Source organism: Ailuropoda melanoleuca, chromosome 10 (genome assembly GCF_002007445.2).
Source record: "Ailuropoda melanoleuca isolate Jingjing chromosome 10, ASM200744v2, whole genome shotgun sequence".
Taxonomy (NCBI): Eukaryota; Metazoa; Chordata; class Mammalia; order Carnivora; family Ursidae; genus Ailuropoda; species Ailuropoda melanoleuca.
Genome location: NC_048227.1, coordinates 7,371,413 through 7,397,864, shown reverse-complemented (window position 1 = coordinate 7,397,864; position 26,452 = coordinate 7,371,413). Strand labels below are relative to the sequence as shown.

Sequence of the window (26,452 nt, the reverse complement as noted above, 5' to 3'; positions counted from 1 at the left end):
AACTCAAGGCACGGGGCGGGGCACAGGAGGGAGCGAGATAATTCCTGCCCTCCTAAGGCCCGCAGGTTGGCGGGCAGGGCAGCCCACGAGGAGGCTGACCTCAGAAGAGATAAAGTGTTGCACACAGGGGCCAGTGCTAAGATGATGAAGGACAAGGGGCTGGAAAGTGACAGGGTGTCGGGGAGGAAAGGCACTAAATCAGGTCAGGAGATGCAGGGATGAAACCAGGCCAGGCAGAAGGACCAGCAAACGTGAAGGCTCCAAGGAAGGACGGAGTCTCCAGGCCAGCAAGGTCCGTGTGGCCAGAGCCCCAAGACCAGGGCAGCTCGTGGAGGGCTGTGGGGTCGGGAGGGGAACAGGGTCCATGTCCAGACTTTGATCGGCTGTGGAGAGGGGTAGAGACAGAAGAGAGAGAGGGAACCTCCTGGAAGGCCTGGAGCAGGGCAGTGCTGTGATCTGACAAAGGAACTGGAGGGGACCGGGAGAAGTGGGGAGACCAGCGAGCAACCACTCCAAATACAATGCCACTTAAATGTGAAGCCAGCAAAATCGGGCCCCGGGATGAGCATGCACACAGTGCCCCACGTCGCCAGGGACCTGGGGACAGTGCCAAACCCCACTGTCCTTCCTCTCCCTGCCCAGCCATAGACAGAGGGGATGCACCCCAACCCTAATTCAGATAGGAGTTACTGGAGAGAGAGAAAAGTACATTAAACCCTCATTCCTTAACAAGTAACAGTCACTTAAGTGGCAATGATAATTGAGACCAGAAATATGGAATTCCTCTCAAGAATGAGCATTAAATCTTACTCAACAAAGGGAAGGCTCTCGACAAATACGTGTCTGCCTTGACCGAACATTCTGTTCTGAGCTCCTCATGCCAAGGAGAGGGAAAGAAGTCTGAGGCCTGTAACACCCGCACTGTGGATGAGACCTTGCTGCTTCTGAAACAGTGTTCACATCATGGCTTCAGGCCCAAAGCAAGGGGCAGTTGTCAAAAGCAGTGATCGTCTGAAATTCATTCGGTTGAGGTCAGTGATTCAGTAGTTAGCTTGTCTGGCTTTTCTTAAAGGTGCTCTATTGTATTTAAACTCTAAAAGGCTCAACTTCTAACTCTGACATTAAGAAAGCCAGCCCTTCTTCCAAGGTCTTTTAGTTAAAGGAATCCTGACGGTTCATTTTCTAAACCCAAATGCCATATAATGAGGTGTGTGTGTGTGTGTGTGTGTGTGTGTGTGTGTGCACGCACACCTTATGCTTCCACCCTGGTAGCTGACTGGGGGTGTGCCCAACACATGGGATTGTGGCTAAAGTCCAAGTTGGCTAAAATCTGTAGGAAAAAGAATAGAAACACACAACTCTTCGTGTTTGTTCCTCAACTCTGAAACAAGTATTAGTTTGTTGATGTCAAATACCATCTCTTGAAAAGAGCTGTTTCCAACTTTGGCTCCCCATGCAAAAAGCAAGATGGCAGCTTTTGAACTGAGGCAGATGTGGCCTTGCTTCTCAGTGGCCTGCATTCAGGGGCCAGCTGCCCTGTTTGAAGAGCAGAGCAGCCACTCCTCTACTGACCAGACCTTTCTCTCAGAAGATGCTCCATAAGCTAAACTGTGGAAGGAGCCCAGATGCCCAGCAACAGACGAAGGGATAAAGACGATGTGGTCCATATTTAGAATGGAATATTACTCAGCCATCAGAAAGAACGATTACCCAACATTTGCAGCAACATGGACGGGACTGGAGGAGATTATGCTAAGTGAAATAAGTCAAGCAGAGAAAGACAATTATCATATGGTTTCACTCATTTGTGGAACATAAGGAATAGCAGGGAGATTGGTAGGAGAAGGAAGGGGAGGTAAACAGAGGGGGGAATGAACCACGAGAGACTACAGACTCTAGGAAACAAAGTGAGGGGAGGGGGGTGGGGGGTGGGCTAGCCCGGTGATGGGTATTAAGGAGGGCACGTATTGCATGGTGCACTGGGTGTTATACGCAAACAATGAATCATGGAACATTACATCAAAAACTAATGATGTAGGGGCGTCTGGGGGGTGCAGTCGTTAAGCGTCTGCCTTGGGCTCAGGGCGTGATCCTAGGGTCCTGGGATCGAGTCCCGCATCAGGCTCCCTGCTCCACTAGGAGCCTGCTTCTTCCTCTCCCACTCCCCCTGCTTGTGTTCCCTCTCTGGCTGGCTGTGTCTCTCTCTGTCAAATAAATAAATAAAATCTTTGAAGAAAAAAATAAAGGACTAGTGATGTACTGCATGGTGACTAACATATCATAATTTAAAAAAAAAGAAGAAGAGGCTCCTAGGATCAGCACGTGGTGACCTGGTCATGGGAGGCTTCCTGCTGATGAGAAAGGCAGGAAGGCCTGGGAATTCAGCTCCTGGGGATGCAGGGGAAGGAAGAGGGGGAGTCTCTGTGACTTCTGCTGAAAAGGAAGCAGGGGTCGGCATATTTTTGTTCATTTATGGATCCACTGGCCATCTTTCCAGCACAGCAGTTAAAAGCAAGACTTTTCTCTTAAAATGTAAATGGACATACCCACGTACTCAGCCATTCCCCTTACTGAAGGAATAAGTATAAACACACTGTGTACAGCATGGCCCCCAGTTGAGAACCTCTACTATTGAAACATTATGAAAACTAGGGGCGCATGGGTGGTGCAGTCGGTTAAACATCAGACTCTTGGTTTCAGCTCAGGTCATGATCTCAGGGTCGTGAGATCGAGCCTCGAGTCAGGCTCCGTGCTCAGTATGGAGTCTGCTTGAGGTTCTCTCTCCCTCTCCCTCTGTCCCTCCCACTCGTGCTCTCTCTCTCTCTAAAATAAATATATAAATCTTTTATAATTATGAAAAATTTTTAACATTATGAAAATAGAAAATCACCATTCGACAAGCGTCACAATAATAATTATTGTAAGCAGAATCATCCACGAACACTAACATTAGGGGGTGGAAAGAGGATGAGAAATAGGATATTTGTATAGACTCAGAATTCGTCTCCATAAGATACTTGTCAATGACAAAGGAAAGTCTAACTACTTGGCAGTGAGCCAATCTGTCAGCCACTGCCTCAACCAAGTGACCGACCATAACATCAGCAGGAAGGGGACACATCGATGTGATGTACCCCTCAACAGGATGCCCCGAGAAGGACACAGCATCACTCTGACAGTCCCCCTGCCAAAAACGCACTATCTCAGGCAAACCGAGGAAACATCAGGCCAACGCAGACAGAGGAACGCCTACAAAAGAACTGGCCGGTTCATTTAAAAGCATCAAGGTCGTGAAAGACAAAGACTGAGAAACTGCCCCAGATGGGGGGAGACCACAGAGACATGACAATTTAAATGGAAAACTGTGGTGGGGAGTGGATAGAAAGAGGGCATTATGGGACAGTCAGCAAAATGTGAATAAGGTCTACACTTAGTTTATAGTATTATATTATTATTAATTTCCTGGCTTAGAGAATTGTACTATGGTTATGAGATATCAACCTTAGAGATTGCTATGGACTCAATGTTTTTAGCCTCCCCCCCCCAATTCATATGTTGAAAGGAGGGCATTAGGAGGCGGGCCTCTGGGAGGTGCTTAAGTCATGAGCCCAAGGGTGGAGCCCTCACAAATGGGATTGGTGCCCTCATGAAAGAGACCCCCACAGAGCTCCCCCTACCCTCTGCCATGTGGGCCTCACCAGACACCAACTCCGCCAGCCACTCCTCCCCCTGACTGGCTGGGCAGCCCGTGGCCCAGGACCAGAATCTCTGCCCCATTCACCACAGGTCCCAAGCGGATTCTGGCCACTGGCTGCACGCTGAGCCCTGTAGGGGGCAGCACTGTGCCAGCACGGGCCTGGACTCCGGGGGCGGGGCTGTGGGGCGGGGCCGAGAGGGGCTGTGAGGGGCGGGGCTGTGAGGTGCGGGGCAGAGAGCGGCCTCACCTGGCCCTTCCTCACCCCACTTCCGGTCTATGGTGCTCTTCTGCTCATCAAATGCTCACCGGATTGTGAAGTTCCCTCAGGGTGGGAAGCATGTCCCTTTCATCTTGCCCACACATAATCCCCATGTTTTGTACACAAAAGGTGATCCATAAAGGCACACTCAGCTCTTGTTTCCGAGCATCAACCCCCTCCCCAGCAGCTTGTGCTGGGGTTGGATTCACCCAAGGGAACAGAAAGGAAGGGCAGAGCTGGCCCACCCCACAGCCTTTACCTCACGAGGTTGGCACAGGGCCCGGGCCACCGGCAGCTCTGGTACACACGCTGAACCACTGTCTCTGAGCCGTTCTGCACCTGGCAGGACACCGTCCGCGTCACCGTGTGATGGCACCAGTGCCTGTGGGGAAAGTAACAGTCATGTCAGCCCTTCTATTCCTGAGGTGCTGACTGTGGGTCAAAAGGCCATGCTGGCCAAGGACGGGTCCCTCATAAGGCTGCTGGGTGGGGGTGCTCGTTCTCCTGGGTAAGGGGTCCGCTGAGACCCTCAGTCCAGGACTAAGGAGAAGGGAAAGTACCTGCACCCCGTGGCCACCAAGCCCTGGCATCCATCGTTTCAGTCACCAAACACTCGGAATAAACCTCTGCCCACCGGGAAATCCCACTCTGGTGAGGAAGACTAAGAAGGACGTGATTACAACCTACAGGACCACGGGGCCATAGGCACAACCAAAGGATGCATACGGGGAGCTATGGGAACAGAGTGGGGCACCCACCCCAGGTCCCAAGAAAGACCAACCACCTGGGTACTGAAAGGTAAGAGTCAGCCCACAGCAAGTGCAATCACATGTGGCCCAAAGGCTGGAGGAAGGGGAGGAGCCAGGTGGAAGGGGAAGAACCAGGCAGAAGGGGAGGAGCCAGGAGGAAGGGGAGGAGCCAGGAGGAAGGAAGTGACAAGGTACCTGCCAGGCTAGATGTGGGTCTTATCATGAAGTCAGTGGGGAGCCCCAGAAGGACTCTGACCAGAGGAATGCCTAGATGGTTCTGAGTTTAGAAAAATTCCTCTGGTGCAGTGTGAGAGGTACGGAGGTCTGAGCTGGGACGTGGCGGGGGGATATATGCAAACAGTATTGTGATTGGATCCAATGGCAGACAAGCCCATGCTCCCACCTTCCCCTCCCATCCCCCCATCCTAGAAATTTAAATCTAAAAATAAGTCCTTGTTGCAACATCAGCAAGATGGTGGGACAGGAGGTCCCCCACTCATATCTCCCTTCAGTAACGATAATCTGGCAGCCATCCATGGACAAAAATGCCCTTGCGGGAGCTTTGGGATTTTTGTAAACCAGGCATCTTATAAGGGGTTAATATCTGAAACATACAAGGAACTCATAAAACTCAATAGCCAAAAAACAAATCATCTGATTTTAAAATGGCCAAAGGACCTGAATAGGCATTTTTCTAAAGAAGATATACAGATGGCCAAAAGTATATGAGAAGGTACTCAACATCACTGACCACAAGGAAAATGCAAATCAAAATGAGAGTTCACCTCGCACTCGTTAGGATGGCTATTATCAAAAGGACATGAGACAACAAATGTTGGCAAAGGTGTGGAGAAAAAGGAACTCTGGTACATTGTTGGTGGTAACGGACGTTGGTACAGCCATTATGGTAGGTTCTTGAAGAAATTAAAAATGGAGCTACCATATGACCTAGGAATCTCATTTCTGGGTATGTATCCAAAGGAAATAAGATCAGTATCTAGAAGAGATAGCTGCACGCCCATGCTCATTGCAAAATTATTCACAACAGCCAAGATGGAAACAACTGAAGTGTCCATCCATGAATGAATGGACGAAGAAAATGTAGAAAATACACACACACACACACACGCACAATGGAATATTATTCAGCCATAAAAAAAAAGATGGAAATCCTACCATTTGCAACAACTTGGATGAACCTGGGGGACGTTACGCTAAGTAAATAAGCCAGACACAGAAAGACAAATACCATATGTGATCTCATTTGTATGTGGAATCTGAAACCATCCAACTCATAGAACCAGAGAGTAGAACAGGGATTGCCAGGGGCTGGGGAGTGTGAGGGATGGGGAGAGGCTGGTCAAAGAATACAAATGTCCAGTTATAAGATGAACAAGTTCTGGGGATCTAATACACAGATTAGATCTGTATGTATGTATATTATTATATTATCGGTATAGTATATATATAATCACATGGTGATGACGTTAATAATTCCATACTGCATACTTGAAATTTGCTAAGAGAGTAGATCTTAAGTGTTCTCACCACAAAACAAACCAACAGTGCTAACTATCCGAGGTGGTGAATGTGTTGACATGCTGTAGTAATCATTTCACAACGTACACAGATAGTAAGTCATCACGTTGTATACCTTTGGGGGGAAAAAAGCATATCGTACAACCTAAATATACACTTTTTTAATTTGCCACTCATAACTCAATAAAGCAGAAAATGTAAATAAAGAAAGATAAAAATCAGTCCCTAACAGCACTGGAAAACAAGGAGCGGTGGGCCGGAAATTCTGAGGAACGCTTGAGAGACCGAGAGTGGGTGGCACTAAGCTGAAAGAGGAAAGCCCAACCCGAAACACGCAGGGAAGATTCCAGACTGGCGGTAAATGGGGGCACAACTCGGGAGCAGCTGGTGTGGCTACTGGGATAGGGGAGGGACCCACAGGTGACTGTCAGAGGACCACAGTACAAGGAGTCGGTCAGGTAGGGGCCGGATCCCTACCCCTGCTGGTGTCAAGAATCAGGCATTAGATTCACGAGCCTTATGGCAGGTGTGGTTGGAGAGGGCGCCTCAAAAGCTGATGACCCCCAGGAGAAGCTGAGAACCTCTCAAGTTTATACAACTTAATTTTTTTTAAAGATTTATTTATTTGAGAGAGAGAGAGAGAGCAGGGGGAGGGGCAGAGGGAGAGGGACAGACAGGCAGAGAAGCAGACTGCCTGCTGAGCATGGAGCCTGATACAGGGCTCAATCCTAGGACCCTGAGATCATGACCTGAGCCGAAACCAAGAGCCGGAAGCTCAAGCGACTGAGCCACCCAGGTGCCCCTATATAACCGAATTCTTGCACACTCCTTCTCTACCCTTCACCTATACTACCAACCCTCCGAGAGGCAAAGCAGCAATAAATAATAAAGCAGAGACGAGCCAGTGGAAATCCCCAAATACCAAGAATTTTCAAAGCATTCAAGAAAAAAAAAGGCCAACACCATGAAAGAAAGGCACCAACTCAACAGACAATAAATCACACCTCAGGAAAAGACAATAAAGCAAACCGATGAAGACAATTTTTTAAAACATAATTAGCATCCTCAAAGAGATAGGAGAATTGTGCCCTTGTAAAAAATACTATGAAATGGAAAAAATGAGAGCTCTTGGAAATGAAACATACGACTTTAAAAACCAAAAGCGCAACAGATGGGCTGAAAAATCAGAATGGACACAGCTAGAGAGTAAGTGGATGAGCGGGAAATCCGAGCCATGAACTTTCCAAGGATGCGCTACAGGGGGAAAAGGAGGGGGGAAATGTGGGGGGGGGAGGGGGGGAGGTGAGAGACCCAGAGGACAGACCATGTGCCGACATATGTCTATCAGTAGCTCTGGAATCGAGGATCAGAGAGAGCCAAGGAAAGTACGTACTTGAAGAAAGAATAAAGAGAGTTGGAGAAAGACATGATTTCTTAATCCAAAAGAGCTCACTGAGTGCTAAGCCAGATAAACACAAACAGACATATCGTGCTGAAATGTCAGAACCCTCAGGATGGAGACAAAAACACCAAATGCTGTAGAAAGGAAAGTAACACAGATTACCTACAATAAACTGAAATTAGAGTTCTCGTCAGCAGCACCATATTCATCAAGAAACACCATGGTTTCCAATTTCCGAGGGGAAATTTCAAGCACCCAGAATTCCACACCCGGGCAAGCTCTCCTTCAAAGGCAAAGTCAAAATAAAGACATTTTCAGATGCCCAGGAACTCAGAAAGCTTACCAGTCACCTTTTGGAAAGAATCACTGCAGGATGTACTCCAGCAAAATAAATGAAGGATGCAGAAGAAATATATTAAATATGAGAAGCAGTTATGAGCAAAGAAAGAGTAATGCGATTTAATAACAGCCTAGCTCTAAAATCCAAAGTGATTTCAGTATGGAAGAGAGCCATAAGAGGGACAGAAGGAACCAAAAGTTGCTGGGGGTTTTGTCTTGTTTAAGGAAAGGACATGGGTGCTTTGCAACAGGTATAGGTATAGCAGAAAAGTACACAATTAAATATATTAATTATTAATCCAACAAAGTGCTAAAAAAGCAAGAAGGTAGCAACAGAAAACACAGTAATTAGAAAACCCTGGAAAGGGGAAGGAGAAGAAAAGAATCAACAAAGATTCGAGCAGAAATTCATGAAGTAGGTTTACTTTAAAAAGTGAATCAACAGGGGCGCCTGGGTGGCATAGCGGTTAAGCGTCTGCCTTCGGCTCAGGGCATGATCCCGGCGTTATGGGATCAAGCCCCACATCAGGCTCCTCTGCTATGAGCCTGCTTCTTCCTCTCCCACTCCCCCTGCTTGTGTTCTCTCTCTTGCTGGCTGTCTCTATCGCTGTCAAATAAATAAATAAATAAATCTTTTTTAAAAAAAGTGAATCAACAAAATAAATCAATAAATAAAAATACAAAGCAAATGAGCAAAACAGATTTTTAAAAAATCAAATAGAGCTTATAACAATTCTTAATGAGAAACAAAAGACGCAAGAGAAGAGTTCCAAGAGATTTAAAATTATACATACATGTTATGTGTGATCTTGCATCAAAATTATTCAAAATCTGGACAATTTTCTAGGCAAGTCTCTACTACCAACATCTGCACAGTCAAAAAGAGCACAGAAGTAATTGAAAGTCCATCCCTCTCCCCAAAGGCACCAGGAGACCTAGTTTAAAACCTGGTTCTGCCGCCAACCTGCTCTGTGACTTGAGTAAAGTGATGTCCCCTCTCTGAGCCTCGGTGAAATAAAAAGTCTTACCTTCAAGGTTATTGCGAGGGCTACGTGAGCAGATCCAGGTTACTGGTGTATAAGTCATGCGGCCCTCACCACCTAAGCCAAGGTATCACTGACGGGCTGGCTACCGGAACCCCACAGTGTCCATAAAAGCCTAGGGACTGACCTTCCCATTTTGCAGCTGGGAGGAGTAGTGGGCAGTTAAACCTCACTGCCCGTAGCTCAGACTTGAGGCTGAGTGAGGAAGGGAATCCAGCCTTCCAGCCCAGACAACCAGCAGGGTCCCACCTCCCCAGTACAAACCTCCACTCTTGCCTCTGCCAGATGGGTCTGGAAATTGTGCTAGATGGCGGCAGTCTGGGCCCTTCCTTTATCTGTACCGGGAAGCGTCGGTGCCATCTCAGGCACTGAGCACGACTCTCTCGGGGATGAACCAACCCTAGGACAATGCTCCATCCCGACATCTGCCCCTGGCAGTCTGGAACGGACAGACCATCCAGCCATCTCCAAATCACGCCAGGTCAGGGTTTTCTATAGGGAAATGAGCTGTGAATTGCAAAACATTTTCAAATGCCTCGATTCATCATCTGCGACATTTGATCTTTTAATGGGCTATAAATGGCTTCCCAAAATCAAAACCTGGCCAAAAACAACGAAGAAGGCAGGCAGAGACAAGGGGAAAGGGTTCCAGGCCTTCTCAGATGGAATTCAAAACCCCATTCATCTCCAGGCACCACGGTTCCAGAGAATCTTGGTGTCAGGCACTCTGCTCCAGTGTGGGGTCCCTCTTAGGGTCCCCATGTCCTGAACGTGTCTCCCGTTTGTGGGTGGCATCACAGTGCCACCCACCCCCACCCCTGCCCATGGTGGGTACATACAGAGCTGTATAGACTACGGAATAACTCCACCCAGAGACTGGCTTGGCAGGAGGTATAAGTCCCTTTTAAGACCCTTCTGGAAGGACTGGCTCAAGAACATAGAATTCGGGAGTGGCAGGGCTGGTCCTGGAACGGCCGGGCAGTGAGGGTGCCCTCAGCAGCCTTCATCAGGATGGGAAGGGGCTGGCATTATCTTTGGGCAGCAAATGTGTCTTCCATATCTCCCTTCCCCCTCCCCAGCTGATTTCTCATGGAGGGTCCAGGACGGGAAACTTGCTCTCAGCCTTGGGGACAGACGGGCTCCCGTCCAGGTCCCTTTCCTTATGAGACGAGGTCCACTCCGACGGGGTAGAGCCACTGACTTGGCCTTACTCCATCAGACCCAGAGGCCGCTCCTTCATCACGCTAAGTGTTTGGCTCCATGACTTGGCCGAGCTCCGAAATTCTTCGTTTAGGGTCCTTTGGGAAAGCTAAGTGGCTTCAGGAAATCATGGCACAATGGAATGGAGGTTCTTCAGGATACCCCCGGCCCATGCCCACCTCTGAATATAACTAACCCAGGGAGATGCCATTATGGCAGCTTCTCCTCCCCATAGCCCTGGTCCCACCCCAAGAAGCGACCCCCAAGCCCCCCAGTTCTTCTGTCTGAACTTTGCCTTGGGACTTGATCTCACTCACATTTTCCCGCCATCCCCAGGACCCTAAGTTCTGAGCCCAAGCCAAGCTCTGACGGTGTCCTCTCTTCCCGGGAGGATCACCCAGTCTGCCGCCTTTCCCCTGTCCCATGCTCTGCTCCCCCTTCATGCTGAGTCACCTCACCCCAATATATAGGCCCTACTTGTCTGGACGGTGGTCACACATCATCATAGCCCATGGGACACTTCAAGACATACCATTTCAATCTGTCCGATAATGAGCGCATCACTCTCTAGACCTAACTGGGTCCATCTTGGCTACCAGCGTCCCTAAACTCCTGGTCCCTTGACCCAGAACCCCCAGCGGCAAATCGCCACAGACTCCACCTTCCCCTCCCTCACTCCCCATGGCCACTTAGCCCCCATGCCAGGCAAGCCCACCTCCTCCACCCCTCCCCCGCTCCATCTTGATCTTGCACTTGGACGGCCTTGGTGCCTGCTGGTCTCCCAGCCTCCAGCCCTGTCTCCCCACAGTGTCCTCTACATGCCACCAGAGGGCACTCCCTAAACCCCAAATCTGTCCTGTCCCTGTCACCTCCCTTCGCCATCCCCCACAGCTCCCACCCACCTCCCTGGTACCACCTCCCACACTCCATCTTGCCACTCACATTGTCACACTGTCCTCCCTGGCATGCCATCCCACCATCTTCCATTTGGCCAACTGTTACCCTACGGGTCTTCATTCGGGCTCTGTCCCCTACCGGAAGCCCTCCTTGACCCCCTGGCCAGGAAGGGACTCCTGCCTCATGCTCCACAGGGTTCTCTGCATCCCTCAGTCTTAGCCCTAATCATACCAGAAAGCCATAGGCTCCCAAGGACGGTGGACTCGGGGCAGGCCTCATAACGTTGTACCGATCTGACCCCAAGCCCTATGTCCCAGCAGGATTTCTCTCATCCACTTGCACTCACTCAGCAAAAACTGTTTCTTGGGCTCTGCTGGGTGCCAGGCCCTAAGCCCCAGCAAGCTCTGCCCCCCATGGCTGGGATCACCCATCTCAAGGTTAAGGGTGTTGAGTTTCAGGCCCCCCACCCACCCAGCCCTGATCATTCTAACTACTTGGCCATACCCTGCCCAACCCCCAGAGGCCAGTTCTAGGGGTTCTGCGGGCTGGCTCGGTGCAAGGAGCTCTGTGAGAACCCAGGTTTGCAGCCTGAAGGCAATGGCCGCGTGGATGGGCAATCTGGATGACTCTGAAACCACGCCCTGGAAGCAGAGCCCTTGGGACTTAGCTGGTCCCCAGACAGATCCAGGCAGGTCCTCGCCCCTTCCCAGGAGAGAAAGAACAGCTCTGGTTCAGAGACATCCCACCTGGCTTCTGGCCATGCAAAGACCCTCTCCTGCCAGCAGAGTCGGGCCCAGGACCCCAAGACCTGTTTGGGGGTTGGCAAAGCAGTCCCATGTACTGTTACGGGCTGAGATGTGTCCCTACCCCCAAATTCATATGTTGAAACCCTAATCCCCGGTAACTCAAAATGTGACTGTATTTGAAGATGGAGTCTTGGGGCGCCTGGGTGGCTTGGTCGGTGAAGCACTGGACTCTCAGTTTCAGCTCAGGTCGTGATCTCGGGGTCGTGAGATTGAGCCCCAAGTAAGGCTCCACGCTCAGCGGGCAGTCTGCTGGGAATTCTCTCTCTCTCTCCCTCTGCCCCTCCTCCAGCTCACGCTCTCGCTCTCTCTCTAAAATCAATAAATAAAATCTTGAAGAAAAAAAAAAAGAATCTTTAAAGAGGGTGTTAAGTTAAAATGAGGTCATTAGGGTGGGTTGTAATCCAGTGTGACTGATGTCCTTATAAAAAGAGGAAATTTGCAAATATGAATGCAAATATGTACGAGGGAAGACGGTGTGAAGATGCAGGGAGAAGGCAGCCATCCGCGAGCCAAGCAGGGGGGTCTTGGGAGAAATCACCCTTGTCAACACCTCCGTCTTGCACTTCCAGCCTCCAGCACCATGAGGAAATTCTTTTCTGTCATTTAAGCTGACCTCGCGTGGGACTTAGTTGTGGCCCCAGGAAACTTGCACATACGTGATCTCACGTAATCTTCCCAACAATTCTCAGGTAGGCACTTTACAGAGAAGAGAAGGAGCCTGAATCTCCAGGGGAGACAAGGTCACACACTGAGCAAGTGGTCCTTTTAGACCCTGAAGCTCGGTCTTCAGTTCCACGCTCCATGCTGCACCCACCCTGCCCACGAGGACAGCACATGGTTAGGGAGTAGGTATAATATCGCCGGGCAGGTGCTTAGTGGCCCAAGTCCTTCTGGGAGCCATCCCACCCGCAAACCGGGAAGCTGGAGGGACAGCCCCCACCCTGCGTGTGAGACCACTGGGATGACAGTTCCAGCCCCAGCAAGGCTCTTGGGGTGGCCTGCAGCTACCCTGCTCCCCGCCCCCTCCTCACTTTGGCCCCGCATGGGAGTCGGACCTTCCGTTCTGCCTCACTCAGGCCTGGCCAGGAAGGACCACTGCTATTCCACTGTCACAGATCAGGAAACGAGGCCTGGGGCAAGGGCATGCGGAACACGTCCCAGGCCCCACAACGAGCAAGCCGAGGCACACCCCAGATTCAAGCCCAGTCCTGAGCCGCTCGGCTCCACCTGCCAGACGGACTTGAAGAGCACCCGGGGCTTGACAAACGGTGGTCTCTCCACGTGGGGCCACACTGCCTGGAGCGGGCCAGGCCACCGATGGTGCCGGAGGCAGCGGGCTGCTGATGGGACGCGCAGAAGACCAGGAGCTGACACACAGGGGGGCCTGATCTCCCCAGCCTGGAGCAAGGAGCCAAATCTAGCAAGAAGAAACATGACCGGGCGAACGTGGAGTCCGGCCCTGAGGCCCCAAAACCCAGCGGACGAGCCCCAGATGGGGCGTGGAGGTTCTCGCCAACAATAAGTTCAGTGCAAGTCAGTGATGTGTGCTGTATTCCGAAAGGCAAAGGCAAATCTCCGGCTGTCTTCTTGCAGAATAACGTCGAGAACACCTTGCTCCCCTCCGCACCAGCCCATGGGGGCTGGACACTGGGCCGTGCCCCAGATCCCCCTCAATGAAGGGCTACCAGCGGTCAGACCCTCCCAGTACTGCCTCAGGGCCCAGAGCTGCCTCGCCCGAGGTGTGGCTCTGCCCGAGGTGTGGCTCTCCCCGGGGCGGCCCCCGTCCAGGATCTGGTCCAAGCACCAGTTGAAGGGCCCAGCTATATGGACATCAAGACAAGTCGAAAGGTCCACTGTAGCCGCAGGGCTCCCCGGGGAGGTCAGTGGTAGTTGTCGCCAGGTCTGCGTCCCAGCTCAACTTCTCCTTCTGACTCCCAAGTCTGTCCGCTCCCTTGCATGGTCACCGATCCCAGCACACATTCTCTGTGCCAGGCCCCGTCTCAGAATCTGCTTCCCGGAGACTCAGCCTGGCATCTGCCGTGAGCCCCAACAGGGAAAGAAACCAACTGACACCCAGTGCACTGGGAGGAAAACAGCCACTGTCCTACAGGCTGGGGGGACGGGAGGCCGACCCGTAGAGCAGCGAGCATCCGTGGGACGAGGACAGCCCCGAAGCCCAGGATTTGGCCAGGTGGAGGAGAAGGCCCTGTACCCCTCGGATTCACACCTGCACTCTCCAGCAGGTGTGAACTGTCGGCAGTGGGTCCTTCGGATAGAACGAGCAGAAACACGCTGGGAGCCGTGGTGGGGGAAGGCGGCTCTGAGGGGCCAGCTCTCCACTGGAGACAGCTTCAGGTGAGACACACTCAAGTCGCCCCAGGGGCCCAGAGTCAGATAAGAGCATGGAGCCAAGTGGGAGACCGACCTCCAGAGACCAGACTGCCACACAGTGTCTCCCAACAAGGCAAGTGTCCCTGTGGCTGGTGTTTCTCTCCATCTCTCAACCGCGTGAGCCGCAGTCTGGAGTGACGGTTTCGTTTATGCAAGAATAACTGAGTGTGTGTTCCACTCAGTCCTGATCAGTTTTTAGGGCCCAGAAATCAGCAGAAGCATTTGCATATACAGAGAGATTTGCCTGTGTCCCCTGACAGATTTTATTGGATATGTCCATTTCGAGGCGAGACCAGGGAGGAATTTAAGTCTTTTAAGGTCACTAACTTCCAGAGGCAAAGGCTGCTGATTAAAAGGCCAGCAGCAACCGACCCAATCTTTCTGTAAAAACAGGGGGGCCATGACGGGGACTCCGGGGTCCAACACCAAGGCCAGGTGGGAGAACAAGGAGTGTGGGTCCGGATGCGGGTCCGCAGGCCACGGGGAGCCAGCGTGCCCCCAGACAGCACAGCTGTGCCCCTTCATAACTGTCTGTATTTTTTCTCTAGCACTTTCCATGGTGGGGATTCCTGAGGCCTCCCCCACCTGAAACAAGGCTGGAAAGGACCGCCTATGGAACATCAGCCACTTATGGATTGAATTTCCCACTCGCACGGGGGCAGCTGAGGGAGTATACGATTTGGCCGAACAGACAGCGTGGTTTTGAGCATCTCAAGAGTGATTCACGATGACTTCCATTAATGGGAGCACCAGAGGCAACAAGTTGCCAGGAATCTGGTGCCAAACGTCTTCCGTGGGATCAGCGTTCCCGAGGCCACCTGCTGAGAAACACTCTGGCGACACAGATCCCACAACCAGAAGTGGAACTCACCAGAACTTTCATGGAGTGAGGCACCACACGTTTGTTCTGGGCTGACCAACAGTCTTCATGTCCACCTTGGACCGTGAGCCATCTGGCCCGCAAGCGAGCTCCATAGGAAGCCAGAGCTTTCTGTGTGGCCAAGATCAGGACAGACCCAGTAGTGTGTCCTCAGTGGTCCTTCTCAAGTGCGCCGTCTCTCAAAACCACCTGCTGACTCGGGCGCAGGAAGATGCAGTGGTAACAGGCTTCCCAGGGATGCCATGGAAGGACAGTTACCCTTTCCACCCGCTGGAAGTTGGAACCGAAACAGGAAAAAGGGTAACTGACATTTACTGAGCACTTGGAGGTGCCAGGCACTGAGACAAGCCTCTGACACATCTCCGCCTGTAATCCTTATAAAAACCCACCAGGGAAGAGCCACCTGCATGCCTGTATTCAGAAGAAGCCAGCCAGGCTAAGTAGCTTCCCCCACCCCACCCCTCCACAAGGAAAAATGTATGCTTAGCGATGGACCCGGTTAACATGCTGGTTGGGGGCTTCTTTCCTTGCAGACCACACTTGGAGCCACACTGAAGGGATGGCCTCATTCTCTGCCAGTTCTGTTTCCTGAGACAGAGACTCTGGTTGGCCCAGCTCCCCTGTCCATGCCAGGCCCCAGCAGGCCTATTTGCCTTGGGTCAGATGCCCACCCCTGGTCCAGTCAGGTGTGGGGAACTCACATGGCACAGAACAGGGGGCCTAGGGCCCCCTGTAGCAGGCACTCTGGGGGACTGTGTCTTTTAGAACAGACAGTGAGGGAGGAGGGTGCCTGCCTGACCTCTCATACATGACACGTGTGTCCCCAGTAGTCATCTCCTCCTCCTCCTCCTTCTTCGCTAACAGACCCCAGTTCTCTTCAGACTGTGGGCATCAGTAAGCTCAAAAAAGATGCGTAAGACCATAATGTCATTGATTGAGGTGAGGACATGTTCCTTCATTTCTGGTCAGTGACAAGTAAGGGGAAGTCAACTGGAAATTTTCCAGGTGCTCCTGGAAAATACCATCCCTTATGGGGGAGGGAAGATTCAAGAAGAGAAGTTCAGGCCTATTTCTGTACACAGTTGTATGAGGATGTGATGCCTGGAGCTGTGGCAGCCATCTTAGAGCCATGAGGGAAAACAGCCTAGGGAGAGCAGAGAAAAAGTAGGGTCCTTGAGCATTTGGTGCTGCCGAATTAACCAACCCTCAAGCCACCCTTTTCTTAATATGTGAAATATTAAATGACTTTGTTGTTTCAGCCTACGTCATTAGGGCTTTCATGATTCACATTTAAAAGCATTCCAGACAAAACAACCTGCTGTCAAAGTATTGTTCTGGGCCAAGGCGTACAAATGTGAGGCCAATAGGCCTAGTTTGTGTCTTACTTGCCGTACTTACCACCTGCATGGCTTTGGGCAAGTCTCAACTTCAGAACCTCAGTTCCTCATCTGCAAAATGGGAGCCCATTTTCCAAGGGCTGCGCAAGAACAGTAACACCTATACGAACGGACACAGTCATGCACAACTCTAGGCAGAGGGCAGGTATTACTACTATACAGACTGCCAGCCCCTCGCTTCGGGGTTTTAGGCTCCTTGGGATGTAAACGTGTTGCTTCCATAAACTTCAGTGTAGGATGTGCCCTGGGACCCCGCCCCCCTCGACCGCTGACCACTAGCCAAGGTGCTGGCTCTGGATGGTATGGGCCAAGGTGGCATCACCCCCTGTTCCCACAAAGGTTCACAGAGCCCCTGCCTCATGCAAGGGCCCAGACTAGCTGTGTGGCCACTGTGTGCCCTCACCAACCAGGGATGGTGGGAAGTGCCCGGGACGTGGGTGGGTCAAGAGAGCCAGCCCCGGGGGCCAGCCCCGCTCTGCCGAGCTGAACGGGCTTTCCCGTGCCTGAGTCTCAGTGGCCTCATCTATAAAATGGGGAAAACGACCTGCGGCCTGAGAGCAATAAGAATAAGCGAACGTGGAAGTACTTTGTCACTCATAAAGGATCGTCAGTGGTAGTCACTCTCATGGTTAATACCGCAGCCAGGTATGGCCAAAAGCCACCCAGGGGACTGCCTGCGCGGAGTGCAAAGTCACTAGAACGTTCCCCTGAGGGCCCAGCCCCTTGGAACTCGAATGCCTGTCCCTGAGAGTCTCATGGCAGCATCATCAGGGGGAAGAAGGCTTCCCTACGCAGGAGGGGACACGTGGAAAAGCCACCTCTCCCCAGCTCCCGCTGCTGCTGGGGGACGCTGTCTCCCACTCTGGGAAGCAGACAGAATTTGGTTGAGAAATATTTTCCGGAAAGCATCTCACAATGTACTTGGATGGAGAATTATGAAAGGTCTGCACTGCAGGGGGGGCTTGCAAAGATCACCTTGTCCCAGTCCCCTCTTTACAGGTGAGACGAGCCCCCCCCCCAAGGGAAGGACCCACGGTGGCACAGCAAGCTGGTGGCAGAGTTGGGACGAAAGCCAGGACTCCTGGTTTTAATTTTCTCCCATCCTCCCACAATCAGCAGGGAGACTGGTTCCCAGTGTTCACTTGGGGGAAAAAAACTGATAAGAATCTGAAGAATGTGGCTGCCAAAAGGGACGAGGGTGGAACTTGGCATCCGATACCCCGAAGATCACACACAATTACGACCCAGCAAGTCTCTGGTGAGCAGAACACCCTTTGGACCTGAGTCCGTTTCCAAAAAGAGCAGGGCTCTGCATCCACTCGCAGGGCCCAGCTGGGTGCCCCCCGCCCCCGCAGCCCACAGCTGGCTTTGAGTCTCGAAGGAGCCCCTCAATCCCCCCGCAAAGGGCGGGCCCGGAGAACTTGAAGCAACTCAAATTCCGGCGGGGAATGAACATGGCATTCCGAATTAAACCCTGCTGTTTATGGAGTTCGCCTCTTCCTCAGGATCGCGGCTTCTCCCGGAGCCTGCTTTGTCTCCCTAGCTCTTCGAGGCATCTTGCCACCAGCACTCATGGCTGGCAGCTCAGTAAACCAAGCCCTCCCCGCCCCACCAAACAGGTTTTGGGGAAACATGGGTTCGACACCACTGGACCCGACACTTTCCACCTGAGACAAGTCAGTGAGTTCTAGAGGTCTTCCTGGAAGAGGAAGCTGGAGCCCTGGGGTCACAGTGTGACCGTGGACTGGCCCCATCCCTCTCTGGGCCTCTGCCTCCTCCTGGCAGCATTGGAACTGGCAGGGGGAGGTGGGGGCAGGGACTGCGGAGAGAAGCTGAGGGCTTTCAGAGGCCGTCGTCACGCTCACCTTGACAGAAGGGTCCGAGTGACGCTGCCTCTCTCCCAGAAGCCAGACTGTTGGGAAACCAGACTGGCCGAGTCAATGGCTTCTTGGTGCCCCCCAGCCAGCCAGGGCTAGGTTTCTACCGCTCATGGGGCTGAAGGTGACTTTGCCCTCTCTCGGTAGGTCGTTCTGCAAACACCTGCAAAATCGTCCCCAAGCCAGGGGCCCAGTGAGAACTTCCAGCAAAACAAAGCCACTAGTGTGGGGCACGTGGTGGGCAGATGCATGCTGCAGCCCACCAGCCCGGTCTCCCTGCCGGCTTCCAGAGGGCAGGTACCCCCACTGAGCCCCTGCCTCCCCAGCCCCTGGCCCAGTGTAGCACACAGTGCCCATCCACGAACAGGTGCTGACTAGACAAATGAATGAAGAAGGGACAGTGATGGTGTGGCCCGAGGTCCCACTCCTGCTGCCCTCCCCTGAGATCTCCATAACTGAGCCCTGTCTGGCCTTCTGGTCGCCCCTTTCCCCAGCCTGAGCTATGCCCCTCCCCCCACCTGGGCCCTCAGCCCACAGCAGTGTCTTTTAGGAAAGCCCCCTCCTCCCCACCCAGTCCCTCCTCTCTCAAATCTCTGCTATCCCCTTTGGACAAACTGGACCCCCTCCTCTTGGTCCCCCCAACTGTGCCCACCTACTCACAGCCACTGTGCCCCCCGGGGGTACACCACCATCTCTTTCTGTCTCTGATCCCTGACAGCAGAAACCCATCCAACTTGTATCTCCGGGCCGCACCCGACATCGAGTAGGCGATAAGTAAAATGTGAATGAACGAGTTCAGTGGGAGAATTAAACATACGTAAACTGTGTGTTGGAGAAACAAGTTTAGGATCTTTACATTCAAATTCTAACATACCTGATCACCAGATTCTTTCCCATGGGAAAGCAGCTTTGAAATTGGAAGGAAGGCCCATTAGGGGCATCTGGGTGGCTCAGTGGGTTAAGCACCTGCCTTCAGGTCAGGTCATGGTCTCAGGGTCCTGGATTAGAGCCCCGCATCGGGCTCCCTGCTCAGCGGGGAGTCTGCTTCTCCATCTGCCTGCCACGCCCCCCCCCTTGTGTGCTCTCTCTCTCTCTCAAATAAATAAATAAAATCTTTAAAAAAAAATTAAGGCCCATTAGAAATAGGATTCCTTATGCAAATACTTGCTTTCCCCACACTTAGAGACTGTATAATACACGAGGGAAGGGAAGCTGCGAGTCTTAAGAGGCAGAGGTGTTTGGGAAAGAATCCCGGCTCTGACCAGCCAAGGTGCACCGGGAGGGGCCCACCCTTTTGCTGGCTGTCCTGCAACCGTGCTGTCCCCAGCCGGCCACCCTCAGCAGCCAGGGGACAGCGATCAGGAATCAGACACATACCGAGGTCCCTTGTCTCTCTCCCTACCCGGGACGTCTGTGCACTGCTCGGTCCCCAGGCTCCAATGCCAGCTCAGCACTCCATGTACCAAAACGGCTTCCTTCTCCTCTGGAAAGCGCCTCTCGGAGCCCTGGCCACCGCCTCCCCTCTCGCTCCTGTGCTCCCTCGGTCCGGGCCTCACGGGTCCCTCCCAGGACATACGAAATCTAATCTCCTGCAGACGCCCAGCGCTGGTGCAGGGCAGGGACGGAAAAGATCAGACCACGCCGACTCCGCGCACACCCAGCGTCCAGCATCAGTGTGACTCCAGGCGGGGCTGAGGAACGAAGGTTCCAAACACTCTGGAAACAGCAGCAGGGCAGCTCTGTGGGGCTGGAGTGGCCCCAGGGGTTCCAGCCTTGGCCTGAGGACGCAGGAACCCAGCAGCACAGTTTTTAAGCGAGGGCACAACCGAACATAGCTGAGTTCCAGAAGGTTTCCCCCAGAAGCCCCGACACACACGGCCCCAAGACAGAAACTGTAATGGAAGGCAAACGTCCCTCTGGTCGGGCAGCCCACCTTGCCCTCACCTTTCCCCTCTCATCTGGCTGCTTCTCCCAAGGCGTCCAGGCACCGCCGTCTGGCCACAAGAAAGGCACAAAATCACCAGACGGGATTCGCAACTCCCTCATGGCATCCAGTACTACAGAACCATTGCCCCTCCAGCCCTGCTGATTAAAGGGCTGCAGGAACCCCTGCAGACAGACGGGGGGTCCCCGCAAGGCCACCAGGAGGGGCGGGACTCCACACCCCGCCTGGTCCCAGCAGCCCACGGCATGGCCCGCTGAATACACTTCTAGTAGTCTGTGGCTTTTGCCGTGGGATCAACAACACACAAAATTAAATCCATCGAGAGCTTCAGAACGCTCTGAACCCAGCCACCCAACGGTCACACTCGAAAAAGCTGCAACTAATGACTTGCAGTTTTGCTGCTAGAAAGGCTTCTTTTAATCAGTCCTGTGGTGGGATCACTGAGCTTTTTGGTTAGAATTCCTGGGGATAAGGTTTTCTCCCCTCCAGGAGAGACCTCACAGCGGGACATTTGGAAACATGTGATGGCGAGGCTTGGAAATGTGCTTTTTTTTTTCCCTCTCTCTCTAAACCGCTTTACTGGGATACACTTGACTTACGAATCGTTGTCCGTAATTAATGGATACAACTTGATGAATTCGGAGATAAGCATCCCACAAAGCAGCACAATCTGCCCCATAAACATACCCAGCCCCTCCATCTTATTTATTATTATTGTTATTTGTGATAAGAGCCCTTAAGGACGGAGCTACCCTCTTAGCAAATGTTTAAGTATAGTGCACACTACTATCCACCAGCAGTGGGCTGCACAGACGTCTCAGACACTCCTCTCGCATAACTGAAACTTGTACTCTTTTTTTTTTTAAGATTTTATTTATTTATTTGAGAGAGAGAGAAAGAGCATGGGAGGGAGGGGAAGAGGGAGAAGCAGGCTCCCCGCTGAGCAGGGGGCCCGATGCGGGACTCAATCCCAGGACCCTGAGATCATGATCTGAGCCGAAGGCAGACACTTAACCAACTGAGCCACCCAGGCGCCCTTGAGACTCTGTACTCTTGACAAGTGCCTCCCCGTTTCCTCCCTCCCCCAGGCCCTGGCATGCACCCTTTCACTCTCGGCTTCTACAAATTCGCCTCTTCAATTTTACGGTTTTATTTGACTATTTTAGATCACTCAGCTACCCGGGATCATGCAACATGTGTCCTTCTGCGTCTGGCTCATTTCACGTAGCATACTGTCCTCCAGCTTCCTCCCTGTTGTCCCAAATGGCGGGACTGCCTTCCTTTTTCAGGGCTGAGCAATATTCCACCATACGTAGAGACCACATTTTCTTCATCCCTTAATCCGTTGCTGGACGGAAACCTGCTGTGCGGTAACAGAAAGTTCCAGCAGCAGCTCAGAAGACCAGAAGGTCTCCTGGTTTCTGATCCTCAGAAACTGGGGAGTCGGGACAAGATGGGGAGGGGGGTCGTGACCATTCTGCAGATGAAAAGACTGGAGTTCAGAGCAGGGAGGTGGCATGTGGCCTTGCTGTCTGTCATTGCTGCTGTAAAAAATTACCTCCGACTTAGTGCTCTGACAGAGCACGTATTTATTGTCTTAGAATCCTGGAGCCCCAAATCCGAACCCGGTGTCTATGCTCAGGACGCTTGTAGTTGAACACAGAACACAAATACGAAACAACTCATCAGTTCACTAATTACTGAGTAGATGGTGGACAGCAGTAACACACGGCCCCTACCTGTCGGAGACCCATGTGGGTCCCCATCGGCGACAAACAGTAGCTCCTGAAAACCCCACCTGCCACATCAGCGCCTGCTCCTGAGACAGCACCGCTCACGTACGGGCTCACACAGGCCCCTGTGTACCTGCTATGTTTCTAGCTTCCATAACCCTGATGCCCCGACGTTTCCCCTACAGGCAGACGCCAGACACGCCTCACTCTGGACCACCCAAGGATATGCCCGAGCCGCCTGGAGCAAGGACCGCTCCCAGGGCACGGCTTGCAAATACAAACCCATCGAGCCAGAAGCCACATGCAGCTGCCTCCTTTTGGGGACTCTCACATTTAGGGCCACTACCCACCTGCCCTAGTCACCCCAGGGCCAGGTACCACACCCAACCAGGGACAGCCCCTGCACCCCCGAGCCCACTGCAGGTGTTCAAACTGGCCGGCCTAAGCCTGCTTACCTTCCCTCACCTGTTCCTTCCAGCAAAAGCCACAACGAGGCTTCCCCCACCCCACCCTACCCCCAACGAACCCTGGTGCTTCCTCAGGAGACCCTGTGTGGGAACTGTAATAAATACCTATACCTCCCATTTTCTATTCATACAGTATGTTTGAGGACACCTTGCCACTCCGTTAATCTAAACACAGACCCCACACTGCCCGATGCGGATGGAACAGGGTAGGAAGCCAGAAAACTCGATTCCAGCCCTGGCTCAGCCACTCCCCAGCTGTGTGACCCCGGAACCATCCCTCTCCATCTCCCAGCCCGTTTTCCCAGGAAGAAGATGGGGGGGGTGGTAAGGGGGTAACAACACCTGTCCCTGCAATGAGACATAAACGCAGGCAAACATAGTCAGCCTAACACTACAAAAGGTAACATTTAGTTCCCAACTGAAGCCTGCAGAGTTTGAAAGGCCTCTAGAACTGGGTCCTAATGCAGAGATCACTCCCTCCCCCAGAGTCATGGGGAAGACTTATGGGCAGACGATCCAGGAAGATGAAGAGTCTCCTTTCCTCTGGAACCCTCCTGAGTCCAGCTATCACTCAACAGGACCTGCACTGACACACGCCCAAAATATCCATGTCTCTGGGTGGGGAGGACTGGGGGGGAGCTGTTTGGGGGGGAAGTCACACACAGCCCCTGTCCGGGACAAATCCACAGCCCAGACAGTCAGTCCCTCAGGAAGGTAAACACCAACCAGAATCCCCACCAGGCCCCGGCACTTGTGGCACAAATGGGGTGACTCCCACCTCCCACCCCCCACACACACACACATTCCCACATGCGTTTGTGTGTGAGCAAACTTGTCTGACCAGAGACTCCCATCTTGTGCTCGAACCCCCAGAGAGGCAAACAAGTCTGTGTTTTTCTTCACCAACTGCTCCAGCACTGTGGGTTAGGCCCCTCCCCCAGCCCCCCTTCCTTCCGCCACCCCGTCCCCCATGAGGCTTCTGAGACCACAGCCAGGCACCACTGACCTCTGCACAGAAGGCTTTCGTTAGCAGGTCAGGCCAGAGAGGCAGGGCGCGGGCAAAGGGCACAGGCCACAGAGGAGACCTGAGGAGGGGGGACACTCTCCTGAAGGAGACCTGAAGCCACACGGGGAACAGAGGGGCCCAGAGCTCTGAGACTCTGGGGGTCTGTGAGAGGCCCTCCCCACAAAGTCCAGCCGGCCACACAGCCCCTGCAGTGGACCCTCAGCTTCCCAACTTCAGAGAAGGGGTTCCCAATCCCTGAGACCACACCAGATATTTACATTGAGGCTGTCTCAAGGAATTTTCTGGAACACTCCCCCTTCTCTACCCACTCCCACTTCAAAGGAAGAAGCAAGCCCCCTAAAGCTGTGGCCTCTGTGGCTTCTTTAAAGTGGCTTCTGGAAAGCTGGTCTGGCAGAAACAAAGCAAAGACAAGTACCTCACTCTGGGACCCCTCTGAGAAATTACAGACCTGCTCTGGCGGAGGGATGAGGCGGGTGCCTCAGTTTCCTGAGTGGGTCAGGCACTCACTTGTGCATTCCCTTGCTTTTGTCCCATTGTTTGCTGAGGTTTGTTGCCCCAGGCACTTTGGGTCTTTGCTCCCAGTGGGTGTCCAACCCACATGAGCCCCGGACCATGTGGCATTTGCCTCAGTTAACCCCACAGTTCCTAGCACTTAGGAGGCCCACCTAGAGCGTTTGAGACTGAATTCCCTACACAAAACAGCAGTCTTCTCTATCCTGGGGCCTTTGGAGTAAAGGCCCTGGTTTTCATCTTCCCCGGGTAATCCCCCTCTCCCACCCAAGGTCCTTGTCTTGCTCACAAAACTCTTCTTGGTTCAGCACAACAAATGATGCTGATTAAAATACCAAGTCAAAAGTACATATTACTGAAGTCGTGGTTAAGTTGGAGAGAAAGGAAAGGAATTTCTAAGAAGTCAGAACCTAATAGAAAGTATGAATTCATAGGAATAAGCTCACACTGCCAAGCTTATTGATCCCTGACAGTCTAGCCTGAGAAGGGTGGGAAGTCAGGTGGGAGATTCTAGTGTAAAGCCCATGGCAGAGGTAGGCAAGAGAGGAACATAAATGTCTCAGCCTCAGCCCTGGGGCAGAATTCCTGACACCAAGCCTCATGCACCCGCCACCTTTTCTCAGAAAGCTACTAAAGGATGCATTCCGTTACAATGAGGAAGTAAACCAAAAATAGTGGCTATGAGATGCAGGAAAGAGAGGGTCCAACACAGGGGAGAAGTTTGGGGCAAAGGAAATCACCAGGATGTTGGTGAAGAGCAATCCCGAGATTGCAGGTTTCAACTTCTACCTGGCCAGATCTCAGCAGATCTGGGCAGTAACTACTCCAAAGAGAAGAGAGTAGCAGAATCTCTAACGGATTACCAGGAGGAAATCTGCTCGACTAGGGGAGAGTTTAGAGATGAGTTAATAACCCCACAGCAAGAGGGGCCTGGGTGGCTCAGTCGGTTAAGCGTCTGCCTTTGGCTCAGGTCATGATCCCAGGGTCATGGCGTCAAGCCCTGCATCAGGCTCCTTGGGGAGTCCCCTTCTCCCTCTCCCTGTGCCCCTCCCCTTGCTCATGCTCTCGCTCATGCACTCTCTCTCAAATGAATAAATGAAAAATCTTAAAATAAAAATAACCCCACAGCAAGCTAAGTGAACAAAAATAAGAAGGCTCAAAAATGTGGGCAGGGAGAGGAAAAGGCATCATAGTACACTATACGGCTCAGCTATCACTAGACACAATGTAAGTCCTGAGTATTGAGCTAACCAAAATTGTGATACACAGTAAGTGGCTTGGGAAAACGCCGACTCGGAAAACATGTGACAGCAAGGGTGGCATGGGAATGACACTCCATTCTTGTCTTCCATAGTGAAAAGTCGAAACCTAATGTCTAAAATGGAAAAATCAAGATGTAACAATAACTATGTTTTTTAGAGACGTGGGGGGCAAATACCAGGAATATAGAAAGTTTAAGGAACGGTAGTGGTTACCCCTGGAGAGCAGGAGAGGAGGTATGTGATAAAGGACTGTTGTTTTTCATGTTAACCCTTGTAGAACTATTTGGTCCTTTACGTACATGTGCAACACTCATACAAATTCAAAAATGAAATTAAAAATTGAAATATATGATTCAGTAGGGATAAAGTCAGGTGTTTTAAAGACTTCTCTTGTTTCCTTGTCACCTCCAATTTTGAGGTAGAGATGATGATTGTCTCCATTTTACAGATGAGGAAATCGAGCCTCTTGGAGAAGAAATGGCTTTCTCCAGGTCACGCGGCTGGCAGGTGGTAGAGACAGGACTTAAACTATTCATCAGACTCTTGGTCATCACACTCTACTCCCTTCAGAAACAAAGCCCCAGGCAAGATCTCCTCCCATGTGCTAAATTATGGCTCAGCTTCCACAAACCCTGAGCAAGGGTGGTGGTACACAGTGATCCCTAAGCTATTCTCAGGGAGCTGTTACTATTTGCCATTTTACCATTGGCCAGGAGGTTCTCATCTCTCTGCAGACTGGTTAACACAACACAAGCCTCCTGACTCTGCCTCTCTAAGGCTCTGATAAGTACTGCATCTGGTGGCCCACCTTACTTCACTCCTTCCAGGCCTCCAGGGGCTCCTCGTGGCCCCAGGGATGAACCACAGCAACACTACCTGGCCCTCCATCAGGTGGCCTATTCCCACCTCCATCCTCACTTGCTGCCTCTTGTTCTCAGAACCCTGGGCCATGCCATGCCAGGCCCCCTCCTTTCCCCTCACTGGGCCTTGCTTGCTCCCCGTTCTCAACCTTCCTCCTCCCTGCCTCTTTGT

The 26,452-nt window shown here is 52.1% G+C and overlaps 1 protein-coding gene across 3 annotated transcripts in view; it reads right to left on the bottom strand.

Moving 5' to 3' along the window:
• The window catches only part of COL26A1 (collagen type XXVI alpha 1 chain), a 143,336-nt gene that overhangs the window by 96,872 nt on the left and 20,012 nt on the right, over nt 1–26,452 (bottom strand). For all 3 annotated transcript variants that reach the window (XM_034669955.1, XM_034669953.1, XM_034669954.1), the window contains exon 2: nt 4,216–4,338. In XM_034669955.1, coding sequence (XP_034525846.1) covers nt 4,216–4,338 — 123 coding nt within the window. The remainder of the gene's footprint in view (nt 1–4,215; nt 4,339–26,452) is intronic.